Below are 18832 nucleotides of genomic sequence, written 5' to 3' on the forward strand. Positions count from 1 at the left end.
TCACACCCCGCTATTTCCCCACCGCGGCTCGGCCCTCCGCTCCCCTCCCCCTTGGCCTGTTCCTCAATTGCCCGCCGAGGGGCTGAAGCCGCCCGCCGCCCGGGAGGGGCCCCGACCCGGCCCGGCCCCCAGACCCGGCTGCTCGCGCTGCCCAGGGACCGAGCTCCCCGCGCGCCTCACCTGCACACGAGGAGCCGCAGCTCTTCGCCCCCAGGGCGGGGCAGGCTCCGGGGCTCCCGCCGCTGCCGAGCGCGGACGGCTCGGCCCCGGAGGACGACGAGGAGATTGACGGGGACTGAGTGGCCGCCGACGACTCCGCCATGGCTGTACGAGCAAGGGCGGGAGAGGGGTGAAGAGAGACGTGGGGCAGGAGAGTGGGACGGCGCACAGAACAACCCAGCAAGCAGCGGGCTCTGCGAAGGACCCGGCGCAGGGCGCTCCGAAGACTGACTCCGACAGACTGACTGACTCAGCCCAGCTCCGCGGGGAGAGGTGTACGAGCGCGCAGGCGCACAAAGAACCCGAGGACGCGCGGGCGGCGGCCTCGGCGGCGCGCAGCGACCCAAGGCGCAGGCGCAAGAACTGTCCCTCTGCGCTCCCGCAGGAAAGGACGCAGCGTGCCTGGCCCCGCGGGTGGGGCGGGCGAGCCTCGGGAGGGAGGCTGGGGGGGGGGGAGTGTGTGTGTGTGTGTGTGTGTGTGTGTGTGTGTGTGTGTGTGTGTGTGTGTGTGTGTGTGTGTGTGTGTGTGTGTGTGTGTGTGTGTGTGTGTGTGTGCGCGTGTGCGTGCGTGGGGGGATAGAGGGAGTAGAAACCTGACATAAGGGACCTGGCTAAGCACCAGAACCCACCGATCACTGCAGCCCCGCCTGCGGATTAATAATGCCCGGTTTCCTGCCCACCCCCTGGTTCTTTATGTGAATGTTTTCTAGCTAGCAGATTATGTTTTAACGATCGAGGTTTCTTTGCGCTGCCATAATTCTAGTTGATGTCTTTTGCCAGTGACTCCAAAGAAAAGTGAAAGCCACAATATATAGAGACCCTTCTGTAATGTGCTTTTTGAGTTATCCGGCCATGTCGTAATATCGCCTCACCGAGGCAGACATGGCACAGTCCCACGTTTGATAGGTGGAGAGAAATGCTAAACAGAATGAGAACCTATTACTCATTCCAATCACATTGCAATGCAGTCTCAGAATCAGCTTCATATTTTTATCTTGTTTTTCTTCTCAAAGAGGGCTTCAGGTTGCCTTTTTTCTGAATAGGTTCTGAGCTGGAAAAGACATACTTTGGAAGGGAAAAAAAGCTTCCGAGGAAAGGAAAACCAGGAGATAACATCTTGGTTGTGACTGGGAGGGCATAAAATGAGGTATTAAAAGGAGGTACAGATACACATTACTGAATTTTATTCATGTCCTAAGGTGAGTCCTCAAACGAAAACATTTGAAACTGGACATTAGTTTATATAGGACCCTTTTCTTCGATCTTCTGGGTTGGCTTGCTAAATTCAAAGCCTCCCTATATCTAATCAAAATTTTTGAAAGTACATAGTAATGATGAAAATCAAAACTGGGATTTGATGTTGCTAAGCAGCAATCGATGATCCAAAGTGCAATTGCAAGTTCAGCAAATCCTGTAAAGGTGCAAACTCATGGGGCGCTAGACAAGCAGGCTGCTGCAGACGGGGAAAGCCATCTGACCAGTGGAAATCTTAGAACAAGCTGTGGACCTCATCTGTCCTAGACAGTTTTTTAAGGTCAGCATCCTGGTTGTTGCCAATGCTCCGAAAAACGCCCAGAATATTTTCCAAAATAAGTATGGAAAATATCTTACTCCGGCACACAACATCAATTGATAATGCAGCAAACTGACAGGCGGTAGTGGTACACGCTTTTAATTCTAGTACTCTGGAGGCAAAGGCAGGTGGATCTCAGAGTTCCAGGGCAGTCCCTGGTCTACAGAGAGAATTCCAGGATAGCCAGAGAGAGAGAGAGAGAGAGAGAGAGAGAGAGAGAGAGAGAGAGAGAGAGAGAGAATGCCTTCGAAAGATCATGCTGTATGGCATTTTCTTAATTAGTGATTGATTGGGGAAGGCCCAGCCTATTGCAGCTGTGGCCTGGAGGTCTTGAGTTCTATAAGAAAGCAGCTCTGAGCAAGCTAGAGGGAGCAGCATCAGTGAGGAGCACCTCTTCATAGCCTCGGCATCAGCTCCTGCCTCCAGGTTCCTGCCCTGCTGGAGTTTCTGTCCTGACTTCCTTTGATGGTGAACATTGATATAGAAGTCTAAGCAGAATAAAACCTTTTCTCCCCCAACTTGCTTTTTGGTCATGGTGTTTTGTCGAAGCAATAGAAATCCTAACTATGACAAACTAGTACCGGCATAGTGGGGTATCGCTGTGACAGCCCTGACCATGTTTTTTGGGAGGATTGTCAAAGGACTTTGAAACTTCGGGGCAGAAAAGCCATTGAGTGTTGAGAGTTCAGTGGGATAATCTGTATGAGTTTGGAAGATAAGAATGTTGGGAGTGCCAGGTGGTGGTGGCGCACACCTTTAATCCCGGCACTTGGGAGGCAGAGGCAGGCGGATCTCTGTGAGTTCGAGGCCAGCCTGGGCTACAGAACAAGCTCCAGGACAGCCAGGGCTACACAGAGAAACTCTGTTTAAAAGAAAAGACTATTGAGAGCAGCGCAGATGATGGAGGCCTGGCTCATGAAGTGTCAGAGGGAAGCAAAGACTTGACTGGGCCTTTAGTGTGACAAATTTGTGGTGTCTGGTCCGCTGGAGTTGAAGAACTGTCTGTGATCAACAAGAGACCAGAACCACTAAAGTAAAACCTTGGCTTTGCTGGAACAATAGATCGAAATAATCAGATGTGATTCAGAAAAGACCAGGTAGGGTAGGGGATTTATCTCAGTGGTAGAGCGCTTGCCTAGCAAGTGCAAGGCCCTGGGTTTGATCCTCAGCTCAAAAAAAAAAAGAAAAAAAGAAAGAAAGAAAGAAAGAAAGAAAGAAAGAAAGAAAAGAAAAGACCAGGTCACTGAGGTGAAGTCTTCTGGGAAGTGTTTCCTCAGAGTCAGCGCACAGAATGCTGTGTTTCAGAAATGGTCAGGGTTGTACTTCTCGTGCGGCAGCTGAACTTGGTAGTATGAGTCACCCAGGTGGTACTGGTTTTGAAGGCATGAAGGAAGGGGTCATAGAGAGCAGCTGAGGCTTGGCACTATGTGGCAATGCTGGAGTCCCTGAAGACAGCCCAGGAGAGGTTATTGGTGAAAGTGCAGCCTAGTTTCGGTAGAAGATTCCAGCATTTTGGAGATGCCAGTACCATGGGATAGCCAAGAACGGCAGCAGTTGTGCAATGGAGCCACCTGGAGTCTAGAAGACAAGCTGTGTGTGCTGCAGAGAACAGAGCTGGAAAAGTGACCCAAAGACCTTTGGAGGAGCCCAGGAGATTGTGAGTGGATCCCAGACGCTGATGCTGAGTTATTTACACTGTTGGAGTTTGGTTTTCCTTTGTTCAGATAGTTACTTTGCCCTATTTCTTTCCCTATTGAAGTATGAAAGTACTTATTTTTTGTGTTCCAGGAGCCCACAGTTGAAAGACTTTGCATTTTTAAAAAAGGAAGTTTTGGAGTTTTACAGAGAATTTGGATTTTAAAAGAAACTGGATATATTTTAAAAGACTGAATTTTTAGTGTTTGGATTTGTAAGGCTGTGGGACTTTTTAAGTTAGTAAAATGTTTTATACTGTGATGTTTATATTAATGTGTGATCTTGGGGATGAGCAAGAAAGGTTGTGACTTTACAGTGATTTGTTTATGTGTCAGGTTGACCAGGGGTCAATTGTGCTGGATAGTTTTATGTCCTAAGATCCAGGTGTGGCGACAACGGCTGTCATCCCAGCATTCTGTAGAAATAAAGTAGAAGGAGGGGAGGAGACTTGAGGCCTTATCTTAGGGTTAACAGGAGTTCAGTAAAAAGATTTTAGGTGGGGAATGATTCGGAAGAAATTATTATTATTATTATTATTATTATTATTATTATTATTATTATTTTGGTTTTTCAAGACAGGGTTTCTCTGTGTAGCTTTGCACCTTTCCTGGAACTCACTCTGTAGTCCAGGCTGGCCTCGAACTCACAGATCCACCTGCCTCTACCTCCCGAGTGCTGGGATTAAAGGCATGTGCCACCACTGCCCGGCAAGAAATTATTATTATAATATTATTATTGTTATTATTATTACACACACACAAAAACATACACACACACACTTTTTTCAAGACAAGTTTCTTTATGTAGCCTTGGCTGGCCTGGAACTCTTTCTGTAGAACACTCTCTATAGATCACACTGGCCTCGAACTCTTAGAGATCCCAAGAGCTGGGAATAAAGGTGTATACTACCACTGCCTGGCAGAAGTTATCATTTTGAAGGTGGGTCTCACTGTATGGCCTTGGCTGGCCTGGACCTCACTATATATACAAAATTGGCCTTAAACTCAAGGAGATCCAGTTGCGTCTGCCTTTTGAGTGTTGGAGTTAAAGTTTCGTGCTCTCACAGCTGTCCTTACAATCACTCTTCTGGTTGTTATAGTGGGCATTGAATGCAGGGCAAATGTTCTACCACTGAGCCGTGTCTCGGCTTTGTTATGAGATAGGGCCTTGCTTTGAAACTCAGGCTGACCTTGAATGTTCCCTCCTGCTGCCCCTCTCCGACTCCCAAGTGGTAGAATTACAGGCACACACCATCTTGCCCAGCACAGAGACTTTAAAAAAATATATTTTCATGTGTATGTGTGTACTGTTGTGAGTTCATGCATGCCTGTAGGGGCCAGAGGAGGGCATTGCATCCCCTGAAAATGGAGTAGTGAGTGGTTTTGAGCTGCCATGTGTGTGCTGAGAATTGAATGTGGGTCCCCTGCAAGAGTGAATGTGCTCTTTCTTAACCCCTGACCCTGTAGACCAATAATTTTTTGTTTGTTTGTTTTTTTGTTGGTTTTTTTTTTTTTTTTTTTTTTGGTTTTTCGAGACAGGTTTTCTCTGTAGCTTTGAAGCCTGTCCTAGGCTGGCCTCAAACTCACAGAGATCCACCTGCCTCTGCCTCCCGAGTGCTGGGATTACAGGCCTGCGCCACCACCGCCCGGCAATAAATTTTTTTAAAAAATGAACATGTGTTATTTGTTTTTTCTGTGACTATTTATTTTACTCAACATAATGACTGTCAGTTCCTGAATGTTGCTGCAAATCACAGAATTTCTTTTTTTTATTCCAGAATTATATTTTATTGTGCATATATACCACATTTCCCTTATCCATTCATTCACTGATAGAGATGGTACTTGCCACATCCAGGCATTATTAGTGATATACACTTGGATGTACAAATTCTTCACATGACTGACAGTCCAGTAGGTTTGCCTAGCATTAGCATAATCACATGAGTGAGAGGCTATGCACCACAATGCCCACATCACTAAATGATAGTTTTTTGTTCATTGACCAAAATGTCATTATGTGGTATATGACTATATTGTTTCTTTTATTTCTAACCTCCACCACATTGCTACACACAGATAGGTAACCTTGCTTAAAATCATCTTTTTTTTTTTTTTTTGCTTTCCCCTGAGACAGGGTTTCTCGGTGAAACAGTCCTGGCTGTCCTGGAATTCACTCTGTAGACCATGCTGGCCTCAAACTCACAGAGATTCCCCTGCCTCTGCCTCCCCAGTGCTGGGATGAAAGGCGTGCGCCACCACCACCGCCTGACTAATTAAAATCTTCTATAAGCAACAATAAGTATGGCAAATCTATACCTACATCTATCTTTTTAAAAAAGCATTTTTTTTTAAGAGCTGGGTGGTAGTGGTGCATGCCTTTCATCCCAGCATTAGGGAGGCAGAGGCAGGTGGATCTCTGTGAGTTCAAGGCCAGCCCGGGCTACAGAGTGAATTCTAGGAAAGGCTCCAAAACTATACACACAAAAAAATTTATTTTCCTGGGGTTTTTTTGTTTGTTTGTTTGTTTTGTTTTGTTTTCTCAAGACAGGGTCTCTCTCTATAGCTCTGACTGTCCTGGAATCATTATGGAGGCCAAGCTGGCCTCAAATTCACAGATCAGCCTGCCTCTGCCTCCCAAGTGCTGAGATAAAAGATATTCGCCACCACATCCAGCTTTAAAAGTATTTCTCTTATCTTTGATTATATATGTGTGTGTGTGTGAGGGGAGAGATATGTGCATGTGAGTGCAGGTGTCCTCATAGGCCAGAGGCATTGTATCCTGTGGAGCTGGAGTTACCTGAGTAGTGCTGGAAACCAAACTTGGGGCCTCTAGAAGAGCTGGAAATGCTCTTAACCATTGAGCCTTCTCTTCTGCCTTGCACACCCACTTTTTGTTGTTGAGATAGGGTCTTTCTACATAGCCCAGGCAGTCCTGGAACTTACTTTGTAGACCAGGCTGGCCCCCAAGTCAGAGATCCTCCTTCCTCAATAAAATTATAAGCATGAACTGTAGTGGGTAGCCATCCCAGCATTGGCCTGGAAGTTCCAACCCCCATTGAGGCTTCAGTAATGATCACACCCACAAGGCGGGGCAGAGGAGGGAGCGCAAGACCGAGGAGCAGGAGGAGGTGGCTCTCTTGGTTCCGGGACGCCGGACGCTGGAGGTGGACGGAGCAGAGTTCTCCAGAGAACACCGCCGGACTACCCTATACCTTTGCCAGACCCTGCAACCTACCCCTTCATTTGTAAGTTACCCCACAAAATAAACCTCCCTTTTAACTACGTGGAGTGGCCTTAATAATTTCACCAATAATGAACCACCACACCTGGCCCATATCCTCCTTTCTCTTTTTCTTTTCTTTTCTTTTTTTTTTTTTTTCTGAGACAAGGTTTCTCTGTGTAGCTTTGGGCCTCTCCTGGAATTCACTCTGTAGCCCAGGCTGGCCAAGAAATCACAGATACTGTGTTCCCCGAAATATTGTGCACCCTAATAAACTTATCTGGGGTCAGAGAACAGAGAGCCACTAGATACAGAGGCTAGAAAATGGTGGCACTCACGCCTTTAATCCTAGCATGCCAGAGGCAGAAATCCATCTGCTCAAGGATACAGCCAAGCATGGTGACTCACACCTTTAATCCCAGAAAGTGAGCCTTTAATCCCAGGGAGTGATGGTAGAAAGCAGAAAGGTATATAAGGTGTGAGGACCAGAAACTAGCAGCATTTTGGCTGGTTAAGCTTTTAGGCTTTTACCAGCAGTTCAGCTGAGATCCATTTGGATGAGGACTCAGAGGCTTCCAGTCTGAAGAAACAGGATCAGCTGAAGAATTGGCAAGGTGAGGAAGCTGTGGCTTGTTCTACTTCTCTGACCTTCCAGCGTTCACCACAATACCCGGCTTCAGGTTTGTTTTTATTAATAAGACTCTTTAAGATTCCTGCTACACACAGAGATCCGCCCGCCTCTGCCTCCCGAGTGCTGGGATTAAAGGTGTGTGCCACCATGCCCGGCTGGAGTAGGATCACTCTTAACATCCCTGACACTTTTGCCAGCTACCAGCTACTAGCCAGTAGTTCTGTGAACTTCTCCTATCTCTCCCATCAACCCATAGGAGTGCTGGGATTACCAAATGCAACTTTTTTCTGTGGGTCCCTGGGTTTCATTTGAACTCAGGTCATCAGACTTTCTAAGCAAATGCTTTGCCAGCTGAGCCACACCCCTCCTTTTTAAAGAAATGAAGTCTCTCTGTTGACTGGCCTCAAATCACCTTCTTGCTTTAGCTTCTTCAGTATTTGGGACTTCAGGTTTTTTCTTTTTCTTGCTAGGACTAATTCAGCTTTATAACACACCATGAAGTGGCGTTGACTATTGTAACCAAATCATCATCCTATTTATTTAGTTTTTGAGACAGGGTCTCATTCTGAAGTTCTCATTGTTTCCTGGAATTCAGAGATCCACCTGCCTCTGCCTCCTGAGTTCTGGGATTAAAGGCATATGCCACCATGTGCAGTAATCCTTCTGCACACTGTGTGAATATATGTCACTATGATTGATTTAATAAACAAGCCAATAGCTGAACAGGATAAAGTTAGGCAAGAGAGCCAAACTGAGCATGATGGGATGAGGAAGGATGGAGTCAGAAGAGTCGCTAGCTAGCTGCAGTCAGAGTCAGACACACAAAATGAAATAGAGGTAAAAGTCATCAGCCTCAGGGCAGCACATAGATTAATAGAAATGGGTTTAGTTGTAAGAACTAGTTAGTAACAAGCCTGAACTATCGGCCGATCATTTATAATTAATATAAGCCTCTGTGTTTTTTTGGAAGCTGCTGGCAGGACAGAAACTTCTGCCTACAGTCATGCCCAACAGTCATCACTCTACTTTATAAACAAGAAAATTAAGATGCCAATATCTATCTTATTTTGTGGTGGTTGGGAATCAAACTCAGGACCTTCTACATGTTAAACATGTGCTCTACCACTAAACTATCTCTTGAGCCCAGGTAGGCATTTTATTTTTGTGTTGATGGGATCCAAACTAGGGCTTTGAGCATGCTAGGCAAGTGTTTTACCACCAAGCTCCACCCCAAACCCAGGGGGTATTTAAATAATTTCCAGGCAGGTAGTATTCTATCTTTTTGAAGTTGCTTAGCCATTGGTCCTGGAAGTAGGTGTAGGAGGCCAAGTGGTGTCACCCTACCATTAATAGGGAATGATACTTAGCTGTTTAACCTCACAAGTTCGTGAGTCCGTGGAAGACAGGAATGTATCTTATGCAGCATTATTACCTCTCACTGTGCTTGAAACATAACAAATGTCCTATTTTGGGAGAGCTTTGGAATCTTGAGTCATAGTAGATGTCATTCTGGATAACAATTTTGCTATTTTTATCCTTCATAAGTGCCTTGAGTATTTATGACTTTGTTTGGCTTTTCCAGAATGAATATAATCACCAGTTCCAGACTAACTGTATAGCAGTCATCAGGGACAAACACATCTCATTTACTCTAAAACTTTGTGGGTATTAGAATTAGTTTGTAGCTGATGAAACAGACTCAGAGAGATTAGGTCATCTGAGTTTGCACACCTAGTGAGCATTAGTGCTAAAATTTAATGCCAGTCAGTCTGGCCCCAGATCCAATGGCCTTAACTACTCAAAAATGTCTATATATCCCCTGTCACCTTCTTCTAGAAAACCACAAGGAAAGGTCAACCTTCAGTCATATCAGGTGACTCAGTTCTAAAGGCAGGCTTCAATGGGAATCAGTCTGGTATTTTGAACTTCAGCTGTGTGTTTTCGTTTTGTTTTGTCTATGTAATTCTGGCTGGAACTTCATATGTAGACAAGGCTGGCCTTGAACTCACATAGATTCACCTGTTTCTGCCTCCCAAGTACTGGGAATAAAGGCCTATACCTAGGCCCTCGATGTTTGATTTTTGGTCTTCCTGTTATAATGTAAATTCCAAATGGAAAATTTTGTTTGTTTTGAACAAAATAGCCACTGCATCATTGTGTTTGGTGTTTTCCTGTCCTGGGAGCTGCTTCCAAATTACCACACAGAGACTTATATTAATTGTAAATGCTCAGTCAATAGCTCAGGCTTATTCCCTATTTTACTATGGCTATTCAGCTTTTTTATTTTTTATTTTTATTTTCAAGACAGGGTTTCTCTGTATATTTTCGTGCCTTTCTTGGAACTTACTTTGTAGACCAGGCTGGCCTTAAACGCACAGAGATCCACCTGCCTCTGCCTCCCGAGTGCTGGGATTAAAGGCGTGCACCACCACTGCTTGGCAGAATTTTTTTTTTTTTTTTGAGCTGAGGATCGAACCCAGGGCCTTACACTTGCTAGGCAAAGCGCTCTACCACTGAACTAAATCCCCAACCCCGACAGTCAGCTTCTTTATCAAACCAATCACAGCGATAAATCTTTACAGTGTACAAAAGGATTATTCCACAGCAGCATCAGTGCCTTAAACAGGCAGTAAGTAGAAAATGAAAAGGTTGTATTAATGAGTGTAAAGGGTATTTGTTACACTAACTGCTCATGAACTTTCTGCTTCTTTTAATATTACATACCTAATTCTGCTATGGAACACGATACCCTGTTTGATTTTAACAGCTTCCAATGAATATGTACTTAATTCCAATCTGTTGGGCAGTGAACAGCAGTGCTTGCATTAGATCTGCCCAAATATGACATTGAGGCCAATAAGAGTACATCACTTTTCCTCACACATGGAAGAAGGTTTTGACTTTTGAAACAACATGGTAAATATTATAGATTTCAGGATTCTAAGTCACAGCTTAGTAAATAACTTCTACCAAGGATATTTGATGGTGGTTTTCCAGGACAGCCAGGGCTACACAGAGAAACTCTCTTCCAAAAAACCAAAAAAAAAAAAAAAAATAAATAAAATAAAATAAAATAAAATTAAAAAAAATGCAAAACTCCAATCTGATAGTAAAAAGGCGCTGGGAGAAATGTAGTGCAGGAGCCAGCAAGATGGCTCAGCGGTTAAAGGCACTTACTCTGTCTGCCTGACAACCCAAATTTGATCCCCACACCCACATTAAAAAAAAAAAAAGATAGCCAGTGGTGGCGCACGCCTTTAATCCCAGGACTTGGGAGGCAGAAGCAGAAGAATCTCTGTGAGTTTGAGGCCATCCTGGTCTATAGAGCGAGATCCAGGACAGGCTCCAAAGTTACACAGAGAAATCCTGCCTTGAAAAACCAAAACAAAACAAATATATAGTGGCTTTCTCAACATTCCTATAGCAAGATGAGAGTTAGAGACAGGGCAGTTTTCTGGAAGCTTTCAGAGTCAGTGAGTGCCTCAAAAACAAGGTGGAGAGGCTGGAAAGTAGGCTCAGCAGTTAAGAGAGCTTGATACTCTTATACAGGACCCAAGTTTGGTTCCCAGAACCCATGTTAGGTGGCTTACAAACACCTATAACTCCAGCTCCAAGGGACAATACCTCTGGCCTCCATGGCCACTTACACTCATATGTACATACAAGCATATAATAATAAAAAATAAATCTTAAAAAGGTAGAGAATCAACTTCTGAAAAGTTATCTTCTGACTTCTATGTGTACTGTGGCATATGTGTGCCTACATTCACACACACATACCATAAAATCATTAAAAGAAAAATATAGTTTAGCAAAGGGAATTGGAGAATGATAGGATGTGTGGTGATTTTAAATTCTTTCACAATAATGTTTGCAATAGTGACAAGTCATTGACCTTTGGCTCTTCTAGTTGAGCATGTAACATAATGGATTTGTGTCATGTCCTGGAGGTCCTGTCTTCTGAATTAAACTCTCCTACTGATGTTTGCTTTTAGTCTCTTGCTGGTTCAGGTTGGCCTGTGCTATGTGTTTTCTTGGGAGATAGAAACAAAGGCCTATTCATCCTGTGGGGAGGGGCACTGACAGACCAAGGAAAGAATTCCATCCAAGTCCTGCTTGGTGAACATTGAGTTTATTGGGTCTACTTATAGGTGCATAGGTGACTCAAAGGCGGTTACATCACCACAAAGTTCCTTGGGCAATTTATGGGCAACTATACAAATTAAGAGTCTCTCCTGCAGCATGGATGACTCACAGAGATCTGCACCATTGAGGAGTTCCTTGGGCCACTTATGGGAACTACAGTAATGGAAGAGTCCCTCTTTCTGGTCAATTTCCCACCTTGTCTACAACCTTGGGAGCAGTGGGGTCTCTGAGGAACTCATAATGGCTCCCGAATATGTACCTCCCCTCATGAGGGGACATTAATAGGCCTGTTCAATGAAAGTCTCCTGTGGGTAATCACAGCTGCTGATTCAAGACAGCAATGGTCCTGTCCATCTTAAAATAAACAACTACATGACAGCTTAGAAAATCTAATCTAGGTTTCAATTTAGAAGCTGGAAGAGAGTATCCCAACAGTCTGGAGAGTTTGGGGTACGTGGGGGATCAGAAACGGGCGGGGCTGAAGAAGTGTAAATAGGACTTCTTTAGGTAGGCTAAGGTAGAACTGTCTTTACTTCATCACCTCTGGCTTAGTCACTTAGTCACAAGTCGAACGGCTTGGCAGCGTCTAGAGGTAGTTGGAGGGAAGTTCTAGGCAGAAGGAAGAAAGTCGAAACATTTGCAGAACGAAAGAGAATGGTGAGGACAGGTGGTGGTGACTGGGGAGAAGAGGGCAGCTACCTCCGTCTGTTAGGATTCGTTAGAACTCAGAAAACAGTATTCTTCAGTTTGAAGCAAATTGTATTTTCACAATCATGTGTCAAGTATGAATAAAAGCATTTTCCAACAACTTCGTTCTGCAAAGCAACTTTGATCCCGGCGGTGGTGGCGCGCGGCTTTAATCCCAGCACCCGGGTGGAGGGGGGTGCGGGGAGGGGGGCAGAGCCAGGCGGATCTCTGAGTTCAGGGCCAGCCTGGTCTACAGAGTGAGATCCAGGAAAGGCGCAAAGCTACAAAGAGAAACCCTGTCTCGAAAAACGGAAGAAAAAAAAAAAAAAAAAAAAAAGCGCAACTTTGAAACAAAGGTCCTATAAGCCTAAAGTTAATAAAAGGCGGGCCATGGCTTAGAACAGAGAAACTCTAGCAGAGGTCACGCTGATGGTTTTTGTGTTTTTTGACCTGATCGTCCTCCCCTGGTCTCCTGAGTACTGAGATTACTACTCAGCTATTGGTGATGATTCACTTGAGACTTAGTCGAGGACAGGAATTGGGGATGATGATGATACTGGTAGTAATGAAGTCACGATGGTCTGCCTTTGTGAAGTCAAAATCACTAAAGCGTCTCGTCATCCCAGGCTGTGGCCTTCTTTCAGCCCACCTCCTAGACAGCGAGGAACACCAAAGCCCACCGGACGGGCCGGGTGGGAGCTCCCGGCGGGAACCGGGTAGCCAAAGCCCGGCCCTGGTCTCCGCCTGGGCAGGGGCTCCAGGAGAGTCCTCCTCATTCCTTGCCCCCACGGTTCACAAGGCCTGCTGGGAGTTGTAGTTCAGCGGTAAGACGACTCCCTCGGCCCCGCCCCCTGCCCCGTGTCCTCTTCGCCCTGGGGCCGGGCCCAGAGAGCGCCGGACTACAATTCCCGATGGGCCCGAGATCCCAGTACCGCGTCGTGATCCACGCCCCGGCGCACGCGCACGGAACGGTGGCGGGACTCGGCCGCGTGCGCTTTCCCGCCCTCGCCACGCCCTGCGCCGTCGGTCCGGCTTTCCCACTAGCTGTAGGCTCTCGCTCGGCGCGCTCCTCCTCCTCGGTTTCACCCGGAGTCCGGGCCCCGCCTGTTCCCCTCCCCTAGGGCCTCCTCAGACCTCTCCTGTCTTCTGCGCCTCTGCTACTCCTGCTGAAGGCGGAGGCTCCATGTTGTCCCCTCCGCGAACCGCAGCGGCGGCCTCGAGAGGAGCAGGTGAGGCGTCCAACCTTTCCTGTGCCCGCTCCGTGGTCACCCACGCCGCCTCCCAGTGCTTCGGCTCCGAGGTGACAACCCGTCCCCGCCGCCGCCGCCGCCGCCGCCCTTCCCCGTGCGGCTCCGCGGGGTGCCTGCGCTCCGAGTTCGGAGCCGGGGGCTCCTGGAGCGGGCTGCGTCCTCAGCCCAGAGCCCACGACTTGGTGCCTGCCGCCCGGCGGTCTGGCCCGTCGAGCTCCGCCCTGTGCCTGGCAGGGCGTGCCGGGCGGCGGCGCGCTGCGGAGCCGGGAAGCCCAGCCGAGAGCCTGTCAGTGTTAACGGGCCGGGATCGGCGGGAAGGTAGATGCTTTATGGTTCAGTCTTGAAGTGCTGGGGTGCTGCGGTGCGGCCTTGGAGTTGGAACGAGTTGTTTTAATCGGAACGACCTTGAGTGTTAGTTAAAGCTTGTTTTCCACACGCGCTTGTCTCCATGTTAGGAGATAAAAAGAACGAGCCTAAATTGGTCGTTTTGTTTTGCAAGTTTTCTGAGTAAGTTTGGGTTCTTCGACTCTTCCGAAGTCATAAAGTGAGGTAGTAAAAGTACTGAGTGAAAACCAAATAGTCCCACCGTAAGTTCATGGATGCGGTTTCGCCTGCAGTTTTCCTGCCACTATTCTTGTTTAATGGGTAAGCTCCCGAAATGATTGCAAGTTTCAGTTGCGAAATCTGAAAGTGTGTGTGTGGGGAGGTCAATAGCAGTGTTTGAAGAGTTTTAGCCAATCTCAGTCTTCAGATTTGAATATGAAGTGGAATGTTTTGTGAAAAGTGAAGAAGACACTGACAGACCAAAACGGCTTTGGAGAAGTGTCACGTATTCAGCATCCATACAAAGTGGAAAGTCAATTTCTGTGCGGCTTCAACGTGAGTGAAGGAACGTTTGGTTGAAAAAAATTCCCCATAATTAAGCATTAGGCCAGTATCAAAGTATTTTATTTGCAGTGGTTTACTGTCTCCTGTGATAGTGATAGCAATAAGAAAAACAGGTAGTTATGATTGTGTGCCAGAATAATTTTTTCATGTTTAGTAAATAAGACCTATTTGTTTTGTGATACTAGGGATTGAACTCAGCTCCTTGCATTTTTGTGCTTTTTGTGAGCTTAACCCTAGTTTCTAGGGTTGTTCAAAATGAGGTTTAAAAAAAAATTTTTTTTTTTTGAGTTGGCATGCTGATGCCTGTGATCCTAGCCCTTGAGAGGTGGAGGCAGAACCTGAGGAGTCAGAATTATGCTTGGCTACATAGAGAACTGAATTCGAAAGTCACCTGGCTTACATGAGACCTTCTCTCAACTTCCACCCTCCAAAAATAAAAATTAAAAAAATTGGTTTTCTAAACAAAATTATAATTGCTAATTAAAACAAAATGATGGAGCTGGGCTTGATGGTACATACCTATGATCTAGCACTCTGGAGGTTGAGATAGGAGCATTTTGAGTTTCAGGTTTTTGTCCTAGTCAACCAAACAAAAATCCTAAAATGAATAATAGAGAATCAGATGACAGAAATATGAAGTTCATTCTTGCCTGTTCCTGTGAGTAACTTAGATGGATGTGAACTTGTTTGAAAATTGATTTAGAATTTATTCATGATGGGCCAACCTGATGGCTCATTATGTAAAGGCATTTTTTTTTTTTTTCACCATCCAAGCTTAACAAGCAGAGTTTGATTCCTGGGACCCACACCACTCATGCAAGGAGAGAACTGACTCCTACAAGTTGTTCTTTGACCTCCACATGTGCACTGTACATGTGAACACCCACTAAATAAATAAATAAATAAATGTAATAGAAAAAACAAACTAACATGCCTGTTAATCTGTTGTCTGTTGTTTTGAGGCAGGACCTCATACAGCCTAGGCTGGCCTCCAGTTGAGGCCAGCCTGAAACTTCTGATTTGCCTCTACTTGGTGTGATTGCAGATGTGCACCACTGCACCAGATGCTGTTAGAGGTTCCTTATGTCTCAGGTTGAGAAGTGTTAAGGTAACACAACTGCGTTTTAAAATTTGAATTTTAAAACTTCTTCCCAGCTGTCTTACAGTCTAGACGCATATTTAATGCTTAGGGAAAATAGTGGAGGGACTAATGTAATTTAAAACAAATCCCAGTTGTTTTAGAATTGTGGTTCCATATGATCTAGGGACTTACAGCCTGCATATGCTTGGGTTAAATGAGAAGATTAAAAAACAGACAAACACACACAAAAAAACTGAGTCTTACTGTGTAGCCATAGTTGGCTTGGAATGTGCTTTGTAGATGATGCTGGCCTTGAACTGACAAGAGATCTGCCTCCCCTTCCCAGTTTTTGAATCACCACCACAATAAGCATAACTTATAGATTGTTATTTTATTCGTTCAGGGACCAGGAAACAGTGAAAGAGAAAATCCACACCAGTTTCATTTTGCATGCTTATAAATAATCAAATTTCTCTGTTGGTAGTTGTATACATTTGAATATTTTACTTGATAGAAAATAAGCAGTTGTTAGCAATTAGTGTAAGTTAAGTGAGAGGTTTCACTCATATGTAGCAAGTAAGCAAAGGATTGGAGTAAGGGCAGGGATACCCTGAAATAGTAAGTCTAAGCCAAGTAAATATTGCCAATTAAAGATATTCTTGTTTTTAGCATCTTCTCTCTAAAAAAGCCTTATTTTAAGCTGGATGTGGTGGTTCGCACTTGCAATTCCAGTGTTTGGGAGGTGAGGCAGAATTGCTGAGGACTTGATGCCACACTGGACTACATAGTGAGTTTCAGGACATCCTGAGCTACAGGGTAAACATCCTGAGCTACAGGGCAGTGTTTGCCAATGCCTTTAATCCCAGCACTGGGAGGCAGAGGCAGGCAGCTCTCTGAGTTCAAGGCCAGGCTGGTCTACGGAGTGAGTTCCAGGAAAGCCAGGGCTATTACACAGAGAAACCTTGTCTTGAAAAACAAAACAAAACAAAACAACAACAACAACAACAAAAAAACAAAAAAACAAACAAAAAACCCCCAGAGATTAACATGGCCCCTGCACAAGGATGACACGCAAATTCGTGAAGCGTTCCATATTTAAAAAAAAAAAAAAAAGAAAAAGAAAAACAAAAGGCAAACGAAAACAACAAAAAGACCAAACCAGACTAAAACAAATCAAGAAAAGTTATTTAACTATAATTTGACTAATTAAAACTTTCAGGTTAGATTTCCTGTGTTTAGGAAAGAGGCAAGTACAATCACTTAATTTATGTTAGAAAGTTGTTTTTTCCCCCTGGGGCTGGAGAGATGGTTCCCCATGGTTGAGAGGAATTATTGCTTTTGCAGAGGACACATTTGGCTCCCAGCACCACATCCACTCTGTACCTTTACAACTGTTTGTACTTTTGCTTCAGGGGCTCAGTCACCACCTTCTGGTCTCCCTGGGCTCCTGCATGAATCTTCTGCTCATAAACTTGGGAAAGCACACATATATACACATAAAAATTCTTAGCTGGGGTTTTTTTGAGACAGGATTTCTCTGTGTAATAGTCCTGGCTATCCTGGAACTTACTTTGTAGATCAGGCTGACCTCAACTCACAGAGATCCGCCTGCCTTTGCCTCCCAAGGGCTATGATTAAAGGTGTGAGCCATCATTGCCCGGCCTGAATCTTTTTTTTTTTTTTAGTTAAAAATGATTATCATTATTATTATTGCATGTGCATGCATGATGGTTGTGTGTGGTTGATTATGCCATGGCCTGTGTGTGGAGGTCAGAGGACAACTTTGTACATTCAGAAGTTCTCTGCTTCTGGGTTCCAGTGATGGAACTCAGGTCAGCAGACTTTTGAAGAAGCACCTTTACTTGCTGGACCCTCTTGGCTGCCTAGTTTCTGAATCATAAATGCTGTTTAGTCATACTTGGTTGTCATAAACCCATGAAACATTGGCTTTCGTGTCAACAGACAAAATGGTTTTGTTTAGCATCTTGTACTGAAAAAGATTATCTATAGTAAATGAATTGGGAAAAAAATTTTCTCCTAAACCCTTTAATTAGAATATACATTTCCCAAATATTCTGCTTGGTTGGTGTCTTAGTGTTTCTATTGCTGTGATGACCAAAAAGCAAGTTGGGGAGGAAAGGGTTTATTTGGCTTACACTTCAGCATTGCTGTTCGTTACTGAAGGAAGTCAGGACAGGAACTCAAACAGGAGGCAGGAGCTGATGCAGAGGTGCTGCTTACTGGCTTACTGGCTTGCTTCCCATGGCTTGCTCAGCCTGCCTGCTTTCTTATAGAGCTTAGGACTACCAGCCCAGGGATGGCCCCACCCACCATGGGCTGGGCCTCCCCAGTGATCACCAATTGAGAAAATGCCTTACAGCTGGATCTCGTGGAGAGATCCTCAGCTGAGGCTCCTTCCTCTCTGATGACTCTAGCTTGTGTCAAGTTGACACATAGCAGCCAGTATAGCTGGGTTTGAGTAGTTTCGCACAACCTTTTCTGTGTACCTACTGACAGAGAAGCACTGAACTGCATCCAGTGGTTGTGGAGTTGGGAGAGGGCTTTAAACGTGAAGTTTAGCAGACTTCCCTTTGTGATGTTTTCTCAGGCTGTGTGAGTTGGGAACTTTAAGGTCTGCCAGCAAAGGCAAGGCATGGAGATGGTATGCCTTTTTGTGTGTTGCTCTTGCCCTGCAGAGAATGTTATTTCAGAAGAGGACTGGAAAACTCAGGTCATAACTCCCAGAGGAGTATTGACTTGGCTGCAGGGAACTGAACTGTGAGAGCGCTGTAAGAACAGTTGAGCTGTCTCTCCAGGGTTCCTCTTTCACACTTCTTCCTGTATGAGGGGGCCACATGTTACAGATATAGCAGTGGTTGAGATAGACACAATTATTTTTTCCCCTTCAGGGTCCCTATGTAGTCTTGACTGGCCTCAAGAACTCAGAAATTCTCCTGCCTCTGCCTCTGCCTCTGCTGGGATTAAAGGCATGCACTACCACACCCAGTGAGGTGGACAATTTTTACCTTCACAGGTTGAGACAGGGTTTGTCTGTGTAGCCTTGGCTGTCCTGGAACTTGCTCTGTAGATCAAGCTGGCCTCAGATTCAGAGAGATCTATCTGCCTCTGCCTCCTGAGTGCTGGGATTAATTAAAGGCGTGTGCCATCCAGTCTGTGAGAAAGACATGAATGAACAGGCACAATGGTCAAAGACTGCTATCAAAATACTCTGCAAACGGGATGGTGTATTTTCTGCAGAATTGCTGAAAATAAAGTGTTGGGGATGGGCCAGTGAGATGGTTCACGGGTACAGGCCATTGCATGCAGGCCTGATGACTCAAGTTCAACCCCTGGATCCCACAGGGTGACAGTGGAGAACCAATTCTACAGAGTTGTTCTTTAACCCACATAAAAGGGGTCTCACACACACAAAATGAATA

The 18832-nt window shown here is 45.3% G+C and overlaps 1 protein-coding gene and 1 pseudogene across 4 annotated transcripts in view; one reads left to right on the top strand and one right to left on the bottom strand.

Moving 5' to 3' along the window:
* Rtn3 (reticulon 3) overlaps positions 1 to 469 on the bottom strand; it is a 58304-nt gene extending 57835 nt beyond the window's left edge. For 2 of the 4 annotated variants that reach the window (XM_036203941.1, XM_036203922.1), the window contains exon 1: positions 181 to 469. In XM_036203941.1, the coding sequence (XP_036059834.1) occupies positions 181 to 322 (142 nt within the window). In that variant the 5' untranslated portion in view covers positions 323 to 469. The remainder of the gene's footprint in view (positions 1 to 180) is intronic. The other 2 variants (XM_036203914.1, XM_036203933.1) reach the window with 1 other exon arrangement.
* A 15959-nt stretch (positions 470 to 16428) lies between these two features.
* LOC118576849 lies at positions 16429 to 16491 on the top strand (annotated as a pseudogene).
* Positions 16492 to 18832: the final 2341 nt, after the last annotated feature.

This window comes from Onychomys torridus, chromosome 1 (assembly GCF_903995425.1).
Source record: "Onychomys torridus chromosome 1, mOncTor1.1, whole genome shotgun sequence".
In the NCBI taxonomy this organism is placed as follows: domain Eukaryota; kingdom Metazoa; phylum Chordata; class Mammalia; order Rodentia; family Cricetidae; genus Onychomys; species Onychomys torridus.